This window comes from Toxotes jaculatrix, chromosome 3 (assembly GCF_017976425.1).
Source record: "Toxotes jaculatrix isolate fToxJac2 chromosome 3, fToxJac2.pri, whole genome shotgun sequence".
NCBI lineage: Eukaryota > Metazoa > Chordata > Actinopteri > Toxotidae > Toxotes > Toxotes jaculatrix.
The window spans coordinates 1305193-1326312 of NC_054396.1; the positions used below are offsets into that span (position 1 = coordinate 1305193).

A 21120-nucleotide genomic window follows, 5' to 3' on the forward strand; every position below is an offset into this window, starting at 1 on the left:
GTTGCATAATGTTTGTTTCCTAGGAATGTGTTTCTTACTGGTCTTTCATTCATGGAGTAGATTTTGAACAGATGAATTCAGGCCTCAGATCTAGACCGAAGGGGACTGGGCCATGTGGTTTCTCTTAGAACTGGGCTTAAGACTAACACATCACTGTCATCCAGTGAAAGATATTCACATTAAACAGCATGTGTGTTCTGACTCAGAGAAGCTAGCTGATGACTCACTCGTTGCTTTAGAGAGAGTTGATACTTTTAAAGTTTGGGGTTTTTATGGTTTTAAATGTGAAAAGTATAAACAGCTTGACTTAAAATTTAACAGCATCTGAATGGCATGTCAAACAGACATGCTATGTGGATTTGTTGGTATACTGTAATCATCTCTTTCTTCTCCACGTCTTTATGTCTCTTTCTCATTTGCAAGCATATAAGATATGGACATAATTCTGCTGCAGCGCCTGCCTTTGTTGTCTTCCATAGAAAAATTATCGAATTTTAAAAACAGCATAAAGGAATCCTTTTTTTTTTTGTTTTATGAGAGTGAAGAGAGCAATGACACTGGTGGCCAATTCTTCAGTTTGAGAGATGGTGTGTAATAAGTGGGGCAGCAGTCATGGAGGGAAAGGACGGCCAGGACAAAGCACATGGGAACGTTTCCTTTCATCACCCCATCACAGTGGAAGAACACAAAACCTCTTTGATTTAAACATCAGTAAAGAAATAGCTGTTTAAACTCCTGGCAAAGTGCTAAGAAGCAACCAATGGTGAATCAACATGCAATGAAATTCTGTTTTGCTGCATAACTGTTGAGGCTAATGTCTCCTCAAGTGGTGTGTGCTGTGATGAGCTGGAAGCAGCTCGGTGGTGGTTCAGCAGTGTTGGCATATCCTTCCTAATTACCGTCACTGAGGGTATTGGATTTAGAGCAGAATGAAGCAGTGTGAGGTATTCATAACATCTCTTTCATCATGCTGTTCTTACTGCTACCTTTAATGTGAAGTGTGGAACCACTTCAAATGAACCTCAAGGTTGTCTAAGAATGAATATATCCAGGACTGAATCTTCTCTGAATCATCTCTCTTTTTTTTTTTTTTTTTGGAAAGTTGCCTTCACAATCTTTTAAAAAAAAGAGCCAAAACTAGATAAAATGAGGATCTCTGCCTCCTCCTCTGTCAGGTCCCTTTGGGTCAGTGTTCACCTTAACAACCCTTCAGTTGAGTGACGTACAAAAAAAAGGGTTGACTTAACTTGAAACAAAAGCCTTTTCACCAACATCGCCAGAAGCAGCACGACCAACAACCTCTGCTTTCATGATTCCAAATACAGTACATAATACAGTGCGCTACATCTGTGAGTCCTTACATTACTGATGGGGATAAACCAGCATGAAATGAAAATGTATGTTCTTTTCTGTGTGTACAGCTGAGTGCAGCATAATAAAAACCTGATAAAATATCCCCATTTGTACCATCCATCGTGTCCTGTATTGATCGCGATCATTCGTTTTGTCGGCCCTCTCTGACAGCAGACTTCTCCCTCTCTTTCCAGTGTGGCTGTTTAGAGCAGACAGGAACACTTTTGCCTTTAGACATGTTTGGACAACACTTCCTAATAAAACTAATCAATTTTTAGGAATACTGAGACCTTAAAGGGAACACATCTGCTTTTTTTTCAACTTTGGAGAAAATTTTCCCTTCAAAAATTGGCTGTTGCTTTTTTAAAACTCCTGCTTGGTGATCCATAAAATTACCTTAAAAAAAAAAAAAAAAAAACATTCCTTCACATGTCATCATCTTTTTCATGAGAATAAGGAGGATTTTAAATCATATTTTCTCACCTCTAGCTTCTTATTATGTCCTAAACAGGTTCTGTTGTCAGTGAGCAGAGTATGTGTAACTTAAAATGTGGAGTCAAGTCCAAGAAAGTTTTTCCTTCATTCTCTTTGTTCTTTCTCCTCCCATCCCTGGCTCACACTCTGCAATATTAAATGAGGCACCAAAGCCTCAAAATCATGAAACGATGCTCAGTGGGATTCACATGTTAAGTTAAGAAACAAATCGTAAAAAGTAGAGTGGGATTCACATCTCAGCTGAGCCTCAGTTTGTTTTTTTTTGGGGGGGGGGGGGGGGGGGGGGGGTCTGCTTGATTTCACTGTGGTGTCTTGCTGGACTGTATTGTGTTCTACAGAGGTTTCTATTTTTCTGGTCACTGTGGGTGTGGCAACAGACCCGTTTTAACATGTAACATTTCTCATGTTGATCTTTCACTTGTTGTGTTTTTTTTAAGTTAAGTTTTTAAGTATTTTAAGTACAAGAAGAATGTTCATTTTTGATTTTTGATTTTGTTATTGATTTACATAAAATATGGAAAGGAAATTAAGTAATTAATTAACACAATTGTTGTCTTTGCCGTAAATCAAATCATAATGTGAGTTGACTGAACTTAGGTTGAATAATTAGGTCAAAGTTGTTTTATATATAATATAAAGCCAATAGAACCAAGTGAACTAAACTGAACTTGATAAAAACAAGTTTAATAATCAGAAGTAGAATCAAATCAAGGTTTCCATTGTTTTTTCTGATTCTGAGTAGAAACAACAGTGACTTAATTTAACACGTATCAAAGATTCACAGCAAAGTTTGTTTTATGAATATTTTCTATAAACTACAAACCAGAGAGTTTTACGTCTCAAACAATGCATACTAGGAAGTCTGCTAATGTGTTGATGATGTTTTTTCAGAAACTTGATTTCATGAGTTGTGTGAAATCTTATTAGTGCATTCAATCAACCGATCATATCAAGTCAAAGGACTCTGAGTTAGAACAAGTGCTGTTTAAAAGAAAGCCAGCAAAGTATGGCATCGAGATCCGGGTGTCCTGTGACACACAAGCCAGAACTACGCTTGGAAGATGCAAGGCTGCACAGGGTCGTGCTTGATGTGACAGATGGATCGTTGGGGGGGGGCACAATGTCAAGTGTGAAATTTTCTTCACCTCTTTTGAACTCAGCCCCAGCAGCTCCTGAAGAGTTACTCCTCACAGCAAGGGGGAGGGAAGCCTTTTCATCAAAGTTTGCCTTCACCCACCACCACCCACCACCACCCTAGTTTCTTGCGGCTCCCAAAGAGGAGGACATGGTTCTCCAGAGCACAGTGCACAGAACGGCTGAGATCAGTGATTCTGAGGACAGGAAGCCAGCCGTCATCCTGGACTACAGCCACAACAAGTGAGGCGTGGACAACCTGGACAAGGTGAGTGGACCTTCCAGCTGCAGGAGGATGACTCTCCCGCTGGGCTCTGGTCATCTTCCATAACATCACTGATGTGTCCTCATGCAAAGCCAGTGTGTTATGGAACAAAGGGAGTGTGTGTGTGTTCACGGAGCACCTGGGAAAGGCGCTTCTAAGAAGGGAGGGCATTCCCCTGATCCACCTGAGTCTGCAGCTGGGGCAGGCAAAGGGATGCCAATTCACCCCCCCCCGTAAAACAACTACAAGGTCCTCAATATGTGAGAGATATCTCTACATGTGTTAATTAGACCTGATTTATCATCATGCAGTTCCTTTGTTTCAGTTTAAATAGTTTTTTCTTATTTTATTCTTGTTTAAAAGGTTTAAAATTCAGCTAAGCTGCTTTAAAGAATAGGTTTACTGAAGGGGTGGGTCATTTTTGACTCTTAGGACAAGGGGAGCATACAGGGAGGAGTGGGGGAGGAAGGAGGGGTGGGATATTAGTAAGAGTGATGCGTGTGCCGGTGACGTGACCAACCGTTCCTGCAAATGGTTTCACACTCACCTGCTGGAGGCAGTAATGCACCAAGAAACATGGCAACACACCAACACAAAGGCCTGTTTGAAACCAGTGTGATTCAGCTTCATCATGAAACACATTGCAAAGAACATTTTAATACGATGGATATGAAGCAAAAGTGCATCTGAGGGGCATCACTCAAGCTTGAGGCCCTTACACCATATATACTGTACACACACGCACACACACACACACACAATGCAAGTGCCTTAAATTTAGAAGCTAAGATAAAATTAAAAAAAATACAATGAAAGAAAAATTCAATAAAAGGAGAGCAATTAGAAACACTGTCAAAGCACATAAATAGAGACATTTAAGAACTCATAAAACACTACTGTAAAAGTCTTTGGGAAATAAATGAAAATGAAATAAATGAGAAATAATTTCTATATATATTCAAAAAGCTTCTTTCTTTTTCCTGAGAAGATTAGCATTACCACCTCTTTGAGTGGACTTTATCACCTGCATGTCTATAAAAAAAGAAGATGAAATGTGATACGGCATTTCTTTGAAACATCTTAGAACAACTGGTCCCATCATTCCTCTTAACAGAGCTCCCATGTTCAATGATGCAGTCTTTAAGGTAACAGGATGTTTCACCTCAGCCTTCACACTTAAAACTGCCATGAAGAGGTTTGGTTGTGGGCTTGCTGTTAAGAGACTTCAGAATGTTGACAAGGTTTAACAGCTCTGTCCCTTGTTTTTCTTCATCCTTTGAAAGTTACCATGAGTGGGTCTTTAAAGGTTTCTTTCAAGGATGGCTCGTTTTGAAGGCTTCGACTACAGCCTCATTTGCACAGGATGATTGCTGAGGAATTTCCACCCTCTTTTAGAACTGATGAAGCCCTCTGGTGATGAAATATGTTCATCACCGACCTTTAATTCTGTGATGAAGGCGAGATCTTGACAAGACGAAACTGACTTCATTAAATAATTAGCTGTGGCGGAATCTGCAGACAACATCTTTGACAAGAAGAGGTGAGCGAAATAGAAATGAAAAACAAAAAATCTTGACAAAATAAACAAAAACTGTACATAGACGGTATTTTCCAACTATCACATGATCCAAATCTCCCTCTTGTCACTTGATGGCTGCACATTTCTCTTCCTGCAAGCTCCAAATTATCTTCAGGGTGACTGTGCTAAAGCCTGGAGCTAGCTGCCTGCCATGGCTGTTGAGCCAATGGATCTACCAATGTGAGACAGAGATGGACAAGATGTCGACAAGACATCTGCGTATGGAGGTTTAGCCAAAATTAAAAGTCAGTAGACTGACCAGCTAACCCGGGTACCCTCCAGCTTAAGACAGGCCTGCGTAGTTTAGAGTGTTAGCCATGTTAAACCATGCGCAGTGTAATTGCTTCACACATTTGATAGGTCCATTTTGATCCTGCTCCACTCCACCTCAACATGACCCAAGTGCAACATCTACTGGTTATTAAAATGCTACTAAGCAGTGTTTTCATTTTGTGAAGCTAGTTTTAGGCTTAGCAGCAGCAGTACAAACGGTTATAAACACTTTTGGACATAACCTTATGTAACACAGTCTATTATAAGTTTATCACTGAGGCCTGGAAAATTACAGGATTAAGTCAAAAGCTTTGCTTAGAACAGACGAAGGTGCATTCTGGGTAGAATTTTTAGTAACAGTTCTTTTAACCTAAAATTGTTCACGTCATCTTTTGTGAATCTTCGACTAAAACCAGGGTAAAATGTTTGATTTCTGTTGTTCTACCAATACCAAGAGTCTCACTCAGCTAAAAGCTGATTTACAACTAAAAAGGATGGAGTGGGCTAAATATGACTAAAACTAACATGGACTTTTGACTGTAGGAGTGAGACGAAGACCAAAGTAGCTGACAAATAAACACCACCACTTGGCAGGTTTAAGGTTTAAGACAATTCATTTCAAGAAAGGCATTTTAATGTTTGGCCACTTTTCTGAAAAAAATAAAATAAAATATGATAATAATAATTTTAAAATATAATAATAAAAATCTGGTTGCAGCCATTTTTAATGGAAATGGAAGATAAACTAGCTCAATTTGCTCAGCTCACACACTCAAGTCTTCACCGTCTCTGTGGAGTGTTGTGTGGGAGGCTGCTGTAGGACAGAGCAGCATGGCAGAGGACATATTTAGGCTCATCAGTCCAGGAGGAGAGTCTCTCTCAGCGGGACTCATCATCACCGTCAACACAAGCAGGCCCAGGAGACTCTCCAAGCCCTGCTCCACACACACACACACACACACACACACACACACACACACACACACACACACACACACACATCTACACAAACACACACACACACACCTATACACACACACCCACACCCACACACACACACACAGAACTGTACAGGCTCAAGAATAAAAGCTGCTTGAGTGATGACACTGCAACATACAACCACATTCCTCATCTACACACAGAGACACATGGACTCACAATCTACAGTTTATCTCACAAGGCAAAAACTGTTCAAGTGATAAAAAGCAAACCCCTGCTTTACAGTCACACATCTTCAGAGATGTGTGTGTGTGTGTGTTCGTGTGTGTGCTGTACTTGAGTGTCAATTTGGAGACACTGTACACACACTGTAGCTACACACACACACACACACACACACACACACAGTTTGATCCTGTCTTCTCAGGTTGCCAAATGATTTGATCGGGGCAGGTGAGTGAGTGGCACCTGGATGAATAAACAAAGAACGCTCCTCTGATGGAAGCACCCACCTGCTCCTCTTTGCATAGGAACAAAACACACAAGCACAACCTGCTGAGATCCGTCTGCAGGAGCCAACTTATGGAGGGCAAAGGTTAAATTCAGTCTTTCAGGCTGTGAGCTGCACGGTATCATCAGGTTCAGAGGAACCTCATATAATAAAAATGACAGGTGGAGAACTACAAGAACAGAAACTGCTACCTTCACTTGTCATTAAAGGAAGCAGTTGTGATTGCTTTTCAAAATAAAGTAAGCTTTTTCTGCCATTTCACCTGGTTACTACAATAATGGTAAAAGATCCTTTCCTGGCTCACTTTTTTAGTGTTACGTAGTCCTGCAGAGAATTATGCCTTTAGGTGACCCCTCTGAACCAGAACTTGAGACAGCTCTACTTTAAACATATCTCAGATTTTTTTTTTTTTGGACAACTGTCAAATATAAAAAAGTTCTTCATGCCTTTTCAAAGAATTGTGACTCTGCAGAGACTGATATTTGCAAAACCTGTTTTATGATATTCAGTCAAAGCCCTGATTGATTTGATCAAATCCCTTTGAAAATGAATAATGTTATCATTCTTGACTCAGCACATCTGAGTGTGGGAAGGACATCTCCTGTCTCTGAGCTGCCACCATTCTAAGGTCGAGGCAGCCTTTTATTTTTACTCACTCAATGTATGAGCTAAGAGCAGCCAAGTAAAACTGCACTGGATCAGGACTGTGATGTGTTTGTATATTTAAGACAACCACTCAAATATGTTTTTACAGAAACTATGAAACATTCAGGATTCATGCTCCCATCAAGATGAACCCTGTTCATTTTAATGATTCTGTGACGTTTCCTCCAGGGCTGTCCTCAGGACAAACCTCACATTTTAGCCCAATACATCATCATCATGCACTGCTCAGATATTGTATATAGAGAAATACACTATATATGTTCATTCTGTTCAACACCCTCAATTGCTGATTTTAACTGAATAAAATGTGAGGATGGGATACTGCAGCATCCAGGGGTTGCTAATGGGCTTTGAACATTTACTGTTATTTCTTACTCAGTCACATCTTTGCTTTTCATTTTTGATCCAATTTAAACAATATCACTGATCATTGCATCAGCAAGTCAATATACATTTTGGCTTAAAATACAAGAGAGCAGATTACAGTGATGACTATTATAGCACATTTTACAGTGTATGATTTGGTTGGGTGGGGAAAACGTATAGAATCTGGCATTACTATGGTGTGGAAAGCAACAGAGGTAGGATGTAATGGGTCAGTGTACCAACTTCATCTTGACATTCAGTAAGATAAATGAATTTCAGCAGAATGAAACATTTCAGAGAGCAGAAAGAAGAGAGAAAGGAGTGTCTGTATTATCCAGTTAACCCACATGTAAAACATAAGCAAGTGTGTATATGTTTGTCTGTACAACACATGGAAAAGCAGAGTCTGAGAGCGAGGGAGTGAAAGAGAGACTACAGATGTAGACAGAGCAGCAGGAGAGACTCAAGTGAGAGGAGGAAATATTAACTGGGGGTTAATGGTCCAAGTAAAAGCCCATTTAAGTAATCGATGGCCTCAAATGAACTTTTTATTCCTGCCAATTGAGAGTGATAGAGCTCACAATGATCCCAGTCCACCCACAGCTCAGCTCAACAGGCCAGGGGAAAGGGAGAGCACATTATTGGTTTCTGGACTTTGATCTTGGTCTCCAGGTTTTTTTTTTTACAGTTCTTAACAATCCCACACAGAAAATCTGATACTTTTTTTAGCTTCCTGGAAAACCAACAGTTAAAAAAAAGGAAAAAAAAAAAGAAAACTGAGAGCAAACAAACAGACACCCTGATCTCTGACTTTAAACCTGATCCTCATCCCACCTCAAACTAAAGTCAGACTCAGTTAATTAATGAATCTGCCAAACTTTGTAGCACAAATTTAGATCAAATGAAACTGACTTCCTGAGGGAGTGTTACTCTGTTGGTTTTGATAAAAATAAAATGAATTGGAGGCTCTGGTGTTGTTACACATTTGGCTGTACAGTTTTGGTTTCAAAAGTTTAATAAAAGTAGAAACATGTTTCGTTTCTGGCTACAACGTTTGACAATTTCCCCCCCCCCCCCCCCCCCCCCCACTTAATTAAAAAAGTTAACATGGCTGAACAAAGACAAAGTTTAACTTGATAACCATCCTGGAGCCACGTGGTTTGGTCAGTTCAGACCAATGTCTTCTGTTCAGTCAAACCCAGAGAACACATGAACCATCACAATTTACATTTTAGGAACAACTGATGTCTAAATGGGGAGAAACAGAACCATAGCAGCTTATTTAATTTGGGGGTGAGCTGTTCTGGAACCCATGAACCGTGAAGACAAAACTGTCCTCTTCCTCACCTTTTTTTTTTTTTTTTTTTAATAAAATCACATATAAACAGACTTGGAGAAAAAAAGAAAAAAAAAAAAAAAAGCAAGCTTCCTACCTGGAAAAACACAGCCATGGCTGCGATGATCCTCTTCTCCCTGAGCGCTGCGCTGAGACTGTCGAAGTCATCTGAGTTGTACATGTAGATCTGCATCTGTGATAGAAACACAGAAATACTGAGTTTTACTCTGGGGAACACACACACACACACACACACACGGTTACACCTTCAGCAGACATAATAAAACATTACAACAGATTGTGTTGTTAACATGTCTCACAAATTAATATGCTCTCCAACAATTAGCTGCAATTAATAAGCTGATGTCACAGTGTTTCTTTGAAATTTTTATCTGTAGTAAAATATGTGGGAATGTTACTGGATATAGAATACAGCTTCTGCTTGCTGCGTCTCATTACCAACCAGGAGAATATGGAGTAACACCAGCCAGCTTAGGTACAGTTCAATGTTAAACACTGAGAACAAACACCAAACACACACAGAACCCAAAAACTGGTCAGGCACTATTAGTTGTCATGGTGATATGGAGCCATGACGCATTAAGGCACATAGTAAATGTGCGCACGTGGTGTGTGAGCAGGAGGAACACACCATTGTGTTTCTATGAGTATGCGCATGTAGATAGAAATTGTGTTCACATGCATGCGATTACACACATGATCACATGATTTGCAGCATTGGGGAATGCTGCGTTCCAAAAGCAATGCTGGGTGTGTTTTCTCTGCCAACATCAACACTGTCAATATCACTTGTGTAGCATTTTCTCCATCTTGCTAATCCTCACATAAAGAGCCCTGTGCATCGCTTTTTGATCTATTTGCGGAGTAAACAGTTGTCGAGCAGTCTGATATAGAGTCTGTTTGGCGAATTTATAGCAGAGAAAACTTGACTGAGGAGAACACATTCTTCCAGACTGGTATTAATTAAAAATCAAAATGGGGACTGTGCTTGGGGATGTTGCAGAGAGACAGAGCAGCTCAACAGTTAGAATCAGTTTCAACACAGTAGTACTTGTCCTGAAGATGGTGAAGTGGGACAGTGATGACACAAAATGGACAAAAGCAACATTCAGCCATCTGTGACAGTTAAAGCTGAATGACATGGAGCTTTGGAGGAGTCTGGTACGGGGCCCCTCTGGGCCCTTAAATACACTGCTGAGTCCACCTGCAGAATGATATATACTTTCATATCAGTGTCATCTAATTAATGAGAAATTCATTAGAGGGCCAAATTAGCAAACCTGACTACTAATGAACGACAACAACACAGGGAATTATATTGGGAGACAACTGCAAGTGAAGTCTGAGCATTTCGAGTGAATGAAACATGAAGATTACGATGGACCGGAAACAGAATTACGTGTACAGTAACTTTTATTTTAAATTTTTAATAAAAATGGATTGCCATTTGCTCAAGGTGGGACGCTGGGGTCGGGTTTTGGGCATTTGGAGTTAGAGCTCAAATTCACACAAACATTTGACACATTATGTCTAAGTAAATATGGATGACACCATTTAAGTGTGATTTACAGTAGCCTAATCACAGATCCATAAGATAGAGAGTAAGATTAACATTCATCCGGCTACCTCACAAATCTAAGTTCAAGTTTCACTCTTTTTTTTTTTTTTGTTCTGTTTTGTTCTTCCCCAGCATCCAGAGAAACTTCTGGTCCTTTGGCTGGTCAGCTAGTTGCTGTCTTGGTCTGTGGTCTGAGAGAGTAAATCAAATTGGTAAACCAACCCCCAACTGCATCATTCCAGCCCTATAAGAGAATATTTTCAAGTTTTATTTATTTTATACATATATTTTTTACATGTTTTCTTTATGCCAGCACATCTGATGGAATGAGAAATTTGATGGAATGTTACAGCCACAAAAAACCCATTTTTTATATATGTTTAAGAAGAGAAAACTTTTGGAGGAATTTTTAAGGGGTGAGAGCCCAGTGATCCAAGAGAAACGAAATGATCCGTCTTGATCGCAAAAAGACAAGTACTGTCATAAATGTACATACAACAGAATTATTTCCTCATTCACTCATTGATTGTTTCTTTCCCGCTACACCGCTCTCCCCATATTTATTTATTCTCCATATTTATAACAGGAGCATCTGCCAAGAGGACACGACAGCGCAGGCGGAGAGTTCAGACCAACAACAACAACATCATTGCACTGCACTGTCGATTGGTCAGTAGCTGCTTGATGATGGGTAGCTGTGGAGACAACTGACAACTTTTTATTCCTATTTATACACATCAGTAATCACAGTGGAAGAGACTGATCAATAATGTTTTGAGAAGATATAAACTTGATATTATCTATCAAGCATAAATCACATTGTCACAATCATTTCAGGAGAGGAGACCCTGAAGTGAGATCTAAATGGAGAAAGACTTGAAACCAGGAGAGAGGAGGCTGATACAGCAGCAGATTACCCACATGAGTCTTATTCATATATAAAGATGAAGTTGGGCCTGTATATAGATGCTAAATAAAAGTAATTGTATTTCACATCTGGGACTATAGTATGTAGAAAACAATTACTTCATATAAAACAGTGGATGGAAAGATGAAGACAACAAAGTCTGAAATCTTTGCAGTTGGAGGTGTACAAACTTCAGCTGAGCTGTGGCTCAGTAATGAAACCTGATGAACTGTCACAGCACATCACACTATTTTACCTGCTCTTACAGTTTTTTTTTTTTTCTTTTTTTAAATACAAATAATAAAATCCTGCTGCTCTACTACAGTAGCTGTGTCTAACACCCATAGAGTTAACAGGGCACCATAAACATACAAACACCGTATATTGTGTTGTATATTACACCTTTTTATTAATCTCCGTTTTGTTAAGGTCTCACAGATACAGCATGACGGAGACCAAAAAGATGACGGTGTCACGGCACTGAAAGTGATGTATTGTGTTTCATCCTTTTCCTGGTGCAACAACATCATAACTCAGCCCTGCTCGGTGCTGATGACAAACAGAGTCACAGCTGGAGTTAAAGAGGAGAGAATTAATTCATAAGTTGCTCTGGACAAGTGTGTCATCAAAAATGTAACAGTCTTCCGTCACTCTGCTGCGCCGCTCATTAATCCTGCCGCAGCCAGACGTTTATGTGGCTCAGGTCTGTAATTGACTCCTTCTATAATGAACTCTATCGTGTTGTAACAGTGGGAGTCACTACTTTGTGCTCATGTTTGTCTTTGAAATGTCTTTGAACAGAGTCTCCTCGTATATTGGTATTTCCCTTTGGCACTGTGATAAGTTTATGATTCCTATGATCTACCAGGATATTGAATAAAACACCCTTATCAATAACAGGAGGCAGGGTAACCTGTAATTTTTGCAACAGTGAGGAGAATGACAGACAAACGGACAGAGAAAGAGTTAGGTAGATGGAGCACTGGGTGGAGTAGAGAGGGAGAGGAGGAAGAGGAAGCCTGCTTCCCTCTCGGTGATCAGCCTTAGGGGGGCCCTATAACAGCACCTCTCCCTTCCTGGAGTTCAAAAGCCTGAGTGGGAGGCAGAGATGCTGTTGAGCCCAGAGGCAAAAGCCATGTCATCACCAAACAACTTATTTATTTTCTGCTCAGAAAAAAAAAAAAAAAAACACTTTGAAGGGGAGAGGGGAACCCCCTGTTGCTCGCGAGGGAAGCAGAGTCCACTTTCCCACTTTTACATCTTCGCGTCAGGCCAAAAGACACCATCACCCAGCTGGTCTGAGCTGCAACATAAGCTGCACTACACTAAGCTGCAACCTGTAATCACAGCTGGAGGAGGAAGGCTGATGGCTGGGTCAAGGCCTTGGGTAAAAAAAAAGAAAAAAAAAAAATCCATCCCCCCAGCGTGAACAGGAACACTCTGGGTGTCATGTCAAAAACAAAATCCCGCAGGGGCCAGACAATCGCAAGCACCTCAAACATAATTTAGAAACAAAGTAAGCAGTTAGGAGCAATCAGAGGCTTCCTGTGTCACTGTGATGCTTTCAGGCTGCCGAGTGCATGTGAAGAGAGGGAACAACAGCAGGAAGAAGGGGAAGGCATACATCATGTCACAGAGGAACTTCCTTTAATGCCAGTGTTGAAGTCTTTTGTTTTTCTCTTTTACAATGATGCAATAACTTGGCCTATATTTCTGCAGTAAAGAGTCTAAACAGGATGTTTGCAGAAATGAGTGGTGACACTAGCATCCCAGGATAAATAAACTTCAGTAACCCTTCTGTCATTTTGTGATGAAACAAGACAGAAATTGCACAGCCATGCTGGTGGATGTGTGAGGCTTCTTCTGCTCACTGTGAAGAAAACCAAACTGTCAGGTGGATAAACTTTGAGAACCAAAAGCTCGTTTTAAATCTTTATCATTCGTAGTAAAGCAAATGTAAAAACTGGCCTGGATACATGAAAGAACTGTATCCTTTATTTGCATATTTATAACGTATTTGGGCCAAAACTATTCCCTGAGTTCATGAGAGGAGATTAGTTGATTGCAATCAATTCATGTATGATTTTATTTATTTATTTATTTATTTATTTTTATAGTGCAGTAGTAATTTGTAATAATATACTTCTCACATTTGATTTACAAAAAAGGAACATTTACTAAATCAGGTGTCTGTGTGTGTGTGTGTGTGTGGGGGGGGGGGGGGGTATGTGTGTGTGATGCTCATCAAACACAGATGTGATGTAATGTAATGCACCCAATGAAGCATTAATACATGGGAAGGTAAGCGCAGGAGACAGACTCTCACCATGAACAGGCTGCAGTGATGGATCAGGCAGCCTGCACTGCTGACACCTTAATGCATCATTATTATAGATGTTCTAAGTGGTTTCTGAGGGAGGGAACAACGAGCTGATTTAAAGCTAACAACCCCCCTGAAAACCAAGTGTACATGCGTTTATTCTGTGATGCTATGAGATCCTGTTATCTATCACTGTGAACAACTCTCCTCAAGCTGGAACAAAGCCTGCATCAGTCACACACACACACACACAGTTTTGTGTTTTTGTCTTATCCTCTTGCCCTAAACCTGATACTAACCTGAACCCTGTAACCTTAAATCTTAATCCTTAAACAGCCCTTTGAAGGTGTGTTAGAAAAGTTAATGTCCTCAGTGTCCCAAAATGTCCTCACAGTCCCAAAATGTCCTCACTCCCGATGGATTTAAAACTCAAACTCGACATTGAACATCTGCTCACATTTTTACTGCAAGCATTTTCAATTACTTCTTCCTTCAATAGCAGCTAAGATTACTGAAAAGCTAGTGTTGTACATACCCATCCATCCACTACCCTGACCTCTACACTCTTGTGTTAGATAAGTACTTACCTATCTGAGGACAAGGACCAGCACAGGGAGGTCGCAAGGTAAAACTATTATCACAAAATTATTTAAAATGAATTCTTCTCAGATTTTCCTAAAGTTTTTTTTTAATGCTTTTGAACTGTGTAATACTGAACATGTTGTCTCTTCAAGGCCTCTGAAAAGTGCCAAAGTTGACATTGCTCTGTTTTACGGTATCCTCATAAGAAAAACATCATTTGTTTGCTTTAACACAACTTATGTTTACCTTGATCTGGAGTGGCTGTGTGAATTATTACTCCTGTCAACCGGGAATAAAGGTGGAAGCAGTGTAACATTCATAGTGGCATAAAACCTCTTAGAGAAGTGGTTGGGGTAGATGGTAGATGGATGGTGGTGGTGGTGACTTGGACACGGAGACCGTTCATTTCCTGTTTCCTACCATCAGTTAACATGGTTCACATTTGACAGTGACAATTATCTTCCCTATGCAAAGTCATTTTTGTGCCCACCACACTTTATCATTTCATTTCATTTTCTACCGCTTAATCCTCTATCAGGGTCGCGGGGGAACTGGAGCCTATCCCAGCTGCTTATGGGCGAAAGGCGGGGTACACCCTGGACTGGTCGCCAGTCAATCGCAGGGCTGACCCACACTTAATCAAACAAGTCAAATCAATCTCATATTCCTAACTGCATTAGCTCTGAATGTTGGCACTGGGTGTACAATACTAACACAAAGTCATAATGCATAGGAGATAAGGTACAGCTAGGGGTGTGATCAGGTCAAGAATGTCTCAGAATGCCAGTTACAGGTCTACCAGGCCACCTAGCTAAGGCTGCCAGGATTTCGTGTGTCTGAATCTAGATTTGACTCGTGGTTTTGTTTTGGCTCAAATTGTCAGTGTCAGGGAGTGGTTTGCATTCAGCTGTGGGGGTGTGTGTGTGTGTATTTGGCCCAGAGGATAACACAAACTGTGCCCAGAGTCTGTAAAGGACGTTTTAATCCAACCAGAGGTGTCAGGATTTTGACATCTTTGGCAGGGAGCCGTGACTTTATTTCATTAAAAATAAAGTCCCGGCTTTCTTTCTGTGTACAAATGATTGTGAAAATCAAACACTAAAAGTCTTGTTTTGAAGCTCGTAAAGCTAGCATGACAAACGAGCCCAGAGGGGAGCGCAGTGCTGCCTTGTTAACTCTGATCACATCACAGGATATCTCTCATGTTGCCAAGTTTAAAGTTTCCAATACACTGGTCAATTGCATAAAACCTGTGGGACTGTGAAAGCTGTTTATAGTGTGTTGCAGTGCTGTCGTTTGAGGTTCTGTGTTTTACATATAAATGAAGACCTGTGAGACAGAAATTGCTGAAACACTGAGTGCCATCACGAGAAGAGACACAGGGACGGATGCACAGTGACCTTACTTCATTTCACACCGCTGTCTCACCTGAGTCTTTACTCCAACACGAGCCCTGAGGTTACAGATGGCGAGACTGAAAGTGATGAGGAAGATCAGTCACTTACGATGCACCTTGTGGCCCTGACCCTTCAAGACTTTACAAACGGCCTCCTTAGGCCTAGATAGTGGCCAGGAAATTGAAAAAGGACCACATGCATAGGTGCAGCTGTGAACTGAATGAAGGAAATTGCTTATGGATATACTTTTTGTATTTGGTGTAAACATTCTGTAGAAAAACATACACGTCACCCACGGTTTGGTTCTGGGCTCGAACCTGCCGGCCGGCTGGAACCCCTCTGTGATACCCTGATAAACTGGAGCACATCCACCAGACACCCCCCCCCCCCCCCCCCCCCCGCCCACCCCGTTTAAAAACTGGGAACGACCGCAGTGGTCTGCCAGTCCAGAGGTGCTGTCCCTGAGAGCAAGTATATGTAGCAAAATAATCTAAGCTCAAAAGTCCACATATAAGTTTCCTGAGCTCTTTTCAGTTGTTTTTCAGTCTTAATGAAGACCTGACAGGAAGTTGAAAGCTCTAAAAGCCATTGGTTGGTTGGTTTCAGTTGTATGAATTTCTGCTTTTGCAGTGAAAGTAGATTAAGAAGCCAACGTTTAACTAATTTACTAATTCCACTCAGCAAATGTCCACTTTGTGTTTCTCATTCCGTTCAAAAGAATAGTTCCTCCCAAGGAAGCTCAACTTTTCCATTGCTTCTCATCACTGTAGAGGGAATACATCAGAACCAAGAAAAGCAACATTTTCATTTCAATTCTCACCAAAACAGAAAGTATGATTCCTCCAAATGAAAGATAACTTTTCCTTCATTTCTTATCAAAGTAAAGGGAATATTTCCACACAAGGGGAGTCAGCATTTTCTCTCTCCCATCAACTAATGGGGAAATCTCTGAAGATAAAGAATATTTTATTACCATTTCTCAGCTAATTTAATATCAGACATCTAACAAGAGAAGCTTTAAGATAATTCAGCTTTAATGTGATATGTAGCGCGAGTGAGAGCAAAAAAGAAAAAAAAAAGCTGATGTGATATTCAAATTGCTAATGTCACAACACTCGCCACCAGTTACTGCCCTCACATTCACCCAATTATACACACAATGAGCAATCACACAAAATGACCAACACACACACACAGCAAAGGAGAGAGAGAAAGAAAGAGAGAGAGAGAGAGCAGTGGACAGAGCAGGAGACTGCAGCCCTCATACAGAGACAAAGACACAGACTCAAATCCTGACAGAAAACAGAGAAAATCAATAACAATGTACAGACTCAGTGGACAGAAGCTAGAGACAGACCAGGCACTATCTCACTTCTAAACACACTCAAAGAGGGAAAAAAAAGGAGCGACGTAGCTTTAGAAAGACTTAAGTAAGACACACTGGAGCGTCCAATAAACTCACTTTTTGTGAGGAGAAGTTTGCTGAGTGAGTGGCTGTGTCATAAGAATGATAAGGCATTCCAAGGTGTTGTGGTACAGAAAATAATGGTGCCATTAGTCCACATGTGCATTGTTTCCTTATATCAGGACACATGTAGCTCTTATTATTAACACAGCAGCACAATGTACTACATCTATATTGAGAATCCCAAAGACGTTTCTCAATACTGAACTCAGTGTTTCTCAATTCTTTTTTGATAAATTAGATTTCTTTTTTTTTCAACATGAAGTGGTAAAATACCAGATCTCGGGCCGGGCACATAAAGATCTTTCCTTCTTAGATAAATTATACACAACATAATTCTCCAAACTATATAAATATTTTATCAGCAAACACTGCTATCAACATACTGCTTTCACTTCGAGACGCTTCCATAAATGTGCTACACATGCTGTGTCTTCTTTCAGCAAATCTCACTATGGTACATAGAAGAAAAGTCACACGTGGGCTTGGTACTTGGTAAAATGACTAATACATTTCACCAATTCCTTTATTGTCAATCAGCTAATCAATGAATTGCCAAATTGTTTCAGCAATCACCAAATGTACAAATCTTTAAACTCAAAGAGCCACTGAAAGTTTAGACTTTAATCACAAAATGCCAACATATCAAATGACTTACTTTAATTAAAAATGGAAGCGAGCAAGATGATTGTGATTATAATGTGATAAACTGTCTTGCCTTTTATCAGCTCTCACTTTGGACATGCATGGAATTTATATGCCAGTAACTGGAAGTATTTAAGCAGCATGCCATGCAGCAGCCATGTTAATTGACTGTGTTGCAGGCTTTGCAGTCATAGATAGCACAGCAGCATAGCAAAGATTCCTAGACATTTCTGCGGCAGACCTCTGCCCACAGGAAATGTAATTCCTCCTCTGTTGTCAACCATTAGACAACAATTCAAAAACATGTGTCCCGACAGAAACCTCTGAGAACTCCCATCATTCTTTTCATCCACCTTCAAGTGTCTCCTGGGAAAGCCGCATTGCCTCAGGAAGGAAATGTAAAGCAGGGGATACTAGGGGGCTGGCAATGTTGCCACAACCCCACTGAGAGTGCTATGAGATTGGGCATGGCAGCCTATGATCCCCCACCTCCCACCCCCACCCCAAGGGACTGACAGATCTGAGGTGACATAAGCAAGGCTTTGTGTGAAAACAGACAACAGAATGCACCGCGTGGAGTGCACGTCCTTGCTGAGAGGAGAGAGCGAGGACATCAAGAGGAAGGTTTGATGCAGTGTCTCTCTCTCGATCTGAGCCACGCTATGGGGTTTTGAATTCCCTGGCCCCCCTCTCGGAGCTGGAGAAAGGGCGTCTATCAAAGAAGGTCATGTAGCGTTGCCAGTCACTGATGCAACTCACTCACACACACACACACACACACACACACACACACACACACACACTGCCTTTCATCTCCCTCACCGCCACGGCTTTACAAAACAGATTGGAGACGCGGGGACAGGCCTGTACAATCTGGGTTATGAGATATGTTTAGAGCATGCTGCGACCTCATGCAATCTATCTTAAAAACCCAATTGAAATGCATTATGTAAGAAATGGCCCTTAGAGTCAGCTGTGGCTTTTTCAATTTCAAGAGTGTTACTTTTTCATAAAAGCAGAAGAAGGCGGGGGAGGGGGTATCACTTTTGCCCAAAAAAAAAAAAAACAAACAAACAAAAAAAAAAGTGGTGGGGACCACCCCTATCAGCAAGCTAAACTATTAAAAATGGTATGGAACAGGCATGGCAACCGGGACAGCAGCTATTTACCCTCCGGGTAGCATTGCATTGGGCTTTTAAGGAATAACTGTGTTTTTGTGTTTTCTTTTTCACTGTCACTGAAGACAGGAACTAGGAAATATAACATTATATTAGGAATGGCATGTGTTCTCTATCTGGAGGGGAGGCCAATCATAAATAAAAAAAAAAAAAAAAAAAGAAAGTAAAAAAAAAACAAAACAAGGGAGTGCAGCCTGGCAGTCATCAGTTATCTTTGAAGGTTTAATGGAATGTAGCTGGCTGAGAGAGCGAAAGAACAACAAAAAAAAGTAAAGGGAGAATGACAAAGAAAAGGCAATAAATGAAGAGAACACAAACAGCATAAAGGCAGAACGGCTGGATGTAAAAATAACGCGAGAAAAAACTCCAAGGATCCCATTACTAATAAGATCAACAGCACAGAAAAAAAAAAAACAACCCCCATCACCATAATGTGGTTATATACACAGCACCTCCATGTGTTAGCCTGCAACATCCAGTTACACTGATTTACTTACTCCTGTTGTTGTGCTACAGGAGAAGAGAACAAATGCCGTTCTTCATCATCTCTGTCTGTCTGTCTGTCTGTCTAACAGCACAGTCTCTCTGCATCCATCAGCTCAGTATTCCTTCCTCGCCTGTCGCTGACGTGCCTCTGCATCACTACAGGCAGCTGACAGCTCACCTCTCCTTTCATATACAAACGTGTTCTGCACACACACAGTCATTAATGCTCCCAGGCGCTCCATTCGTAAATTGCGCGTGCGCGCAGATTCCCGTTCAAGCTGTGTTTAGCTCTCGGTCTGAGAGACTTCTGCACAACAAAGCACACTGCTGAAGATGTGTCCATTATTGTCCATAAGTGTCCAACCAAACTCACCAGATATGTTAGATACAAGTCTTTTGGTTTAGATATGGACCCATAGACTGATCTTGTGCTGAGCTATGAACATTGCAAAAACACTGGACATCATGGCTGAACAATGATGAAGAACTACAACAGCTGCACTGATGTGATTTGAGCTGAAGCAAAGAATGGCGTTGGTGCACCGCACGGTCACAACAGCTGTGAAAAACTCAGACAGTGCAAAGCTCTCTGAGGTGGCTTTGGCTGTTCGACAAATATACGGCAAATAAAAGTTTATGGTGTCAGTTTACAAGTCTGAGTGAGTGATGGCGTTCGTTTCGTGCCTGAGCACATTGATTCCCCTGCTGTTTATCTTACAACTCACAGTCAGGAGATGACTGCCACAGACGATTAAGGAAACAAACAGTACCAAAAATAGAGGAGTGTGAACTCAGCGGTTATTATGTTATTATGCAACAGGTGCTGTATTTCTCATGGTGTGAGTAGGAGAAGGGGATGTTCCAGTCACTGTTCTCCTCCTTGTAATTTTGCCTCCATGTTGATGGTGGGTGAATTAGGAGCTCTCCGCTCTCCGGTGTGATTAAACAAGGTACAAACAAGAGTTTGAGCATCTACAGCAGAGTTTGTGGAGGCTCAGGGTTCAGTTTTAGGGAAAGCACACACTCACACAAACACACGCTGATAGAAACAAACAGTTTGCATACGGAGCTTTGCAGACAAATAGTGCGAAGAAATGAAAACTGCTACCCGGCGTTATCATTATTCATCTGATGATTTAGGGGCCAGGATGTGCTTTCCATTTCCCACGCAGCAAAGGTTGATGGGAAATAAAATCCCATTCATCAATGACACATCTTTATCTGTGATACCTGCAGCAAAGCAAAGAGAGGAAATGTGCGTGTGTGTGTGTGTGTGTGTGTGTATATGAAGAAATGAGTGCACAAACCCCCCCTCGCAGCCACACACACACACACACACACACACACACACACACACACACACGCACACACACACACAGCCTGTGCTCTCAGCCCCCCTATCGCGTGTTAATTTACAGTGCCTTTCTTATCTAGGCAGGTGGGTAAAAGCTGGCAGAGCAGGTTCTGGAGCCACACACACACTCAGCCCCTCCCCCTCCATCTTTTCAACCTTCGCTCCTCTCGTTTATCACGTCTGGGAGGCTTGGGAGGAGGTCGAGATAAAAATGAGCCTTGGCAAGAGGCAGTCAGACAGAATGGATAGCTTAGCTCCTTGGCCAGCTAGCCCTGATAGCACTCTCACTT

General features: G+C 41.1%; 1 protein-coding gene across 1 annotated transcript in view; it reads right to left on the reverse strand.

The window, feature by feature from the left end:
- The window catches only part of LOC121179227 (receptor-type tyrosine-protein phosphatase gamma-like), a 322725-nt gene that overhangs the window by 69354 nt on the left and 232251 nt on the right, over window positions 1-21120 (reverse strand). Inside the window, exon 5 of the mRNA XM_041033942.1 lies at window positions 9015-9110. Coding sequence (XP_040889876.1) covers window positions 9015-9110 — 96 coding nt within the window. The remainder of the gene's footprint in view (window positions 1-9014; window positions 9111-21120) is intronic.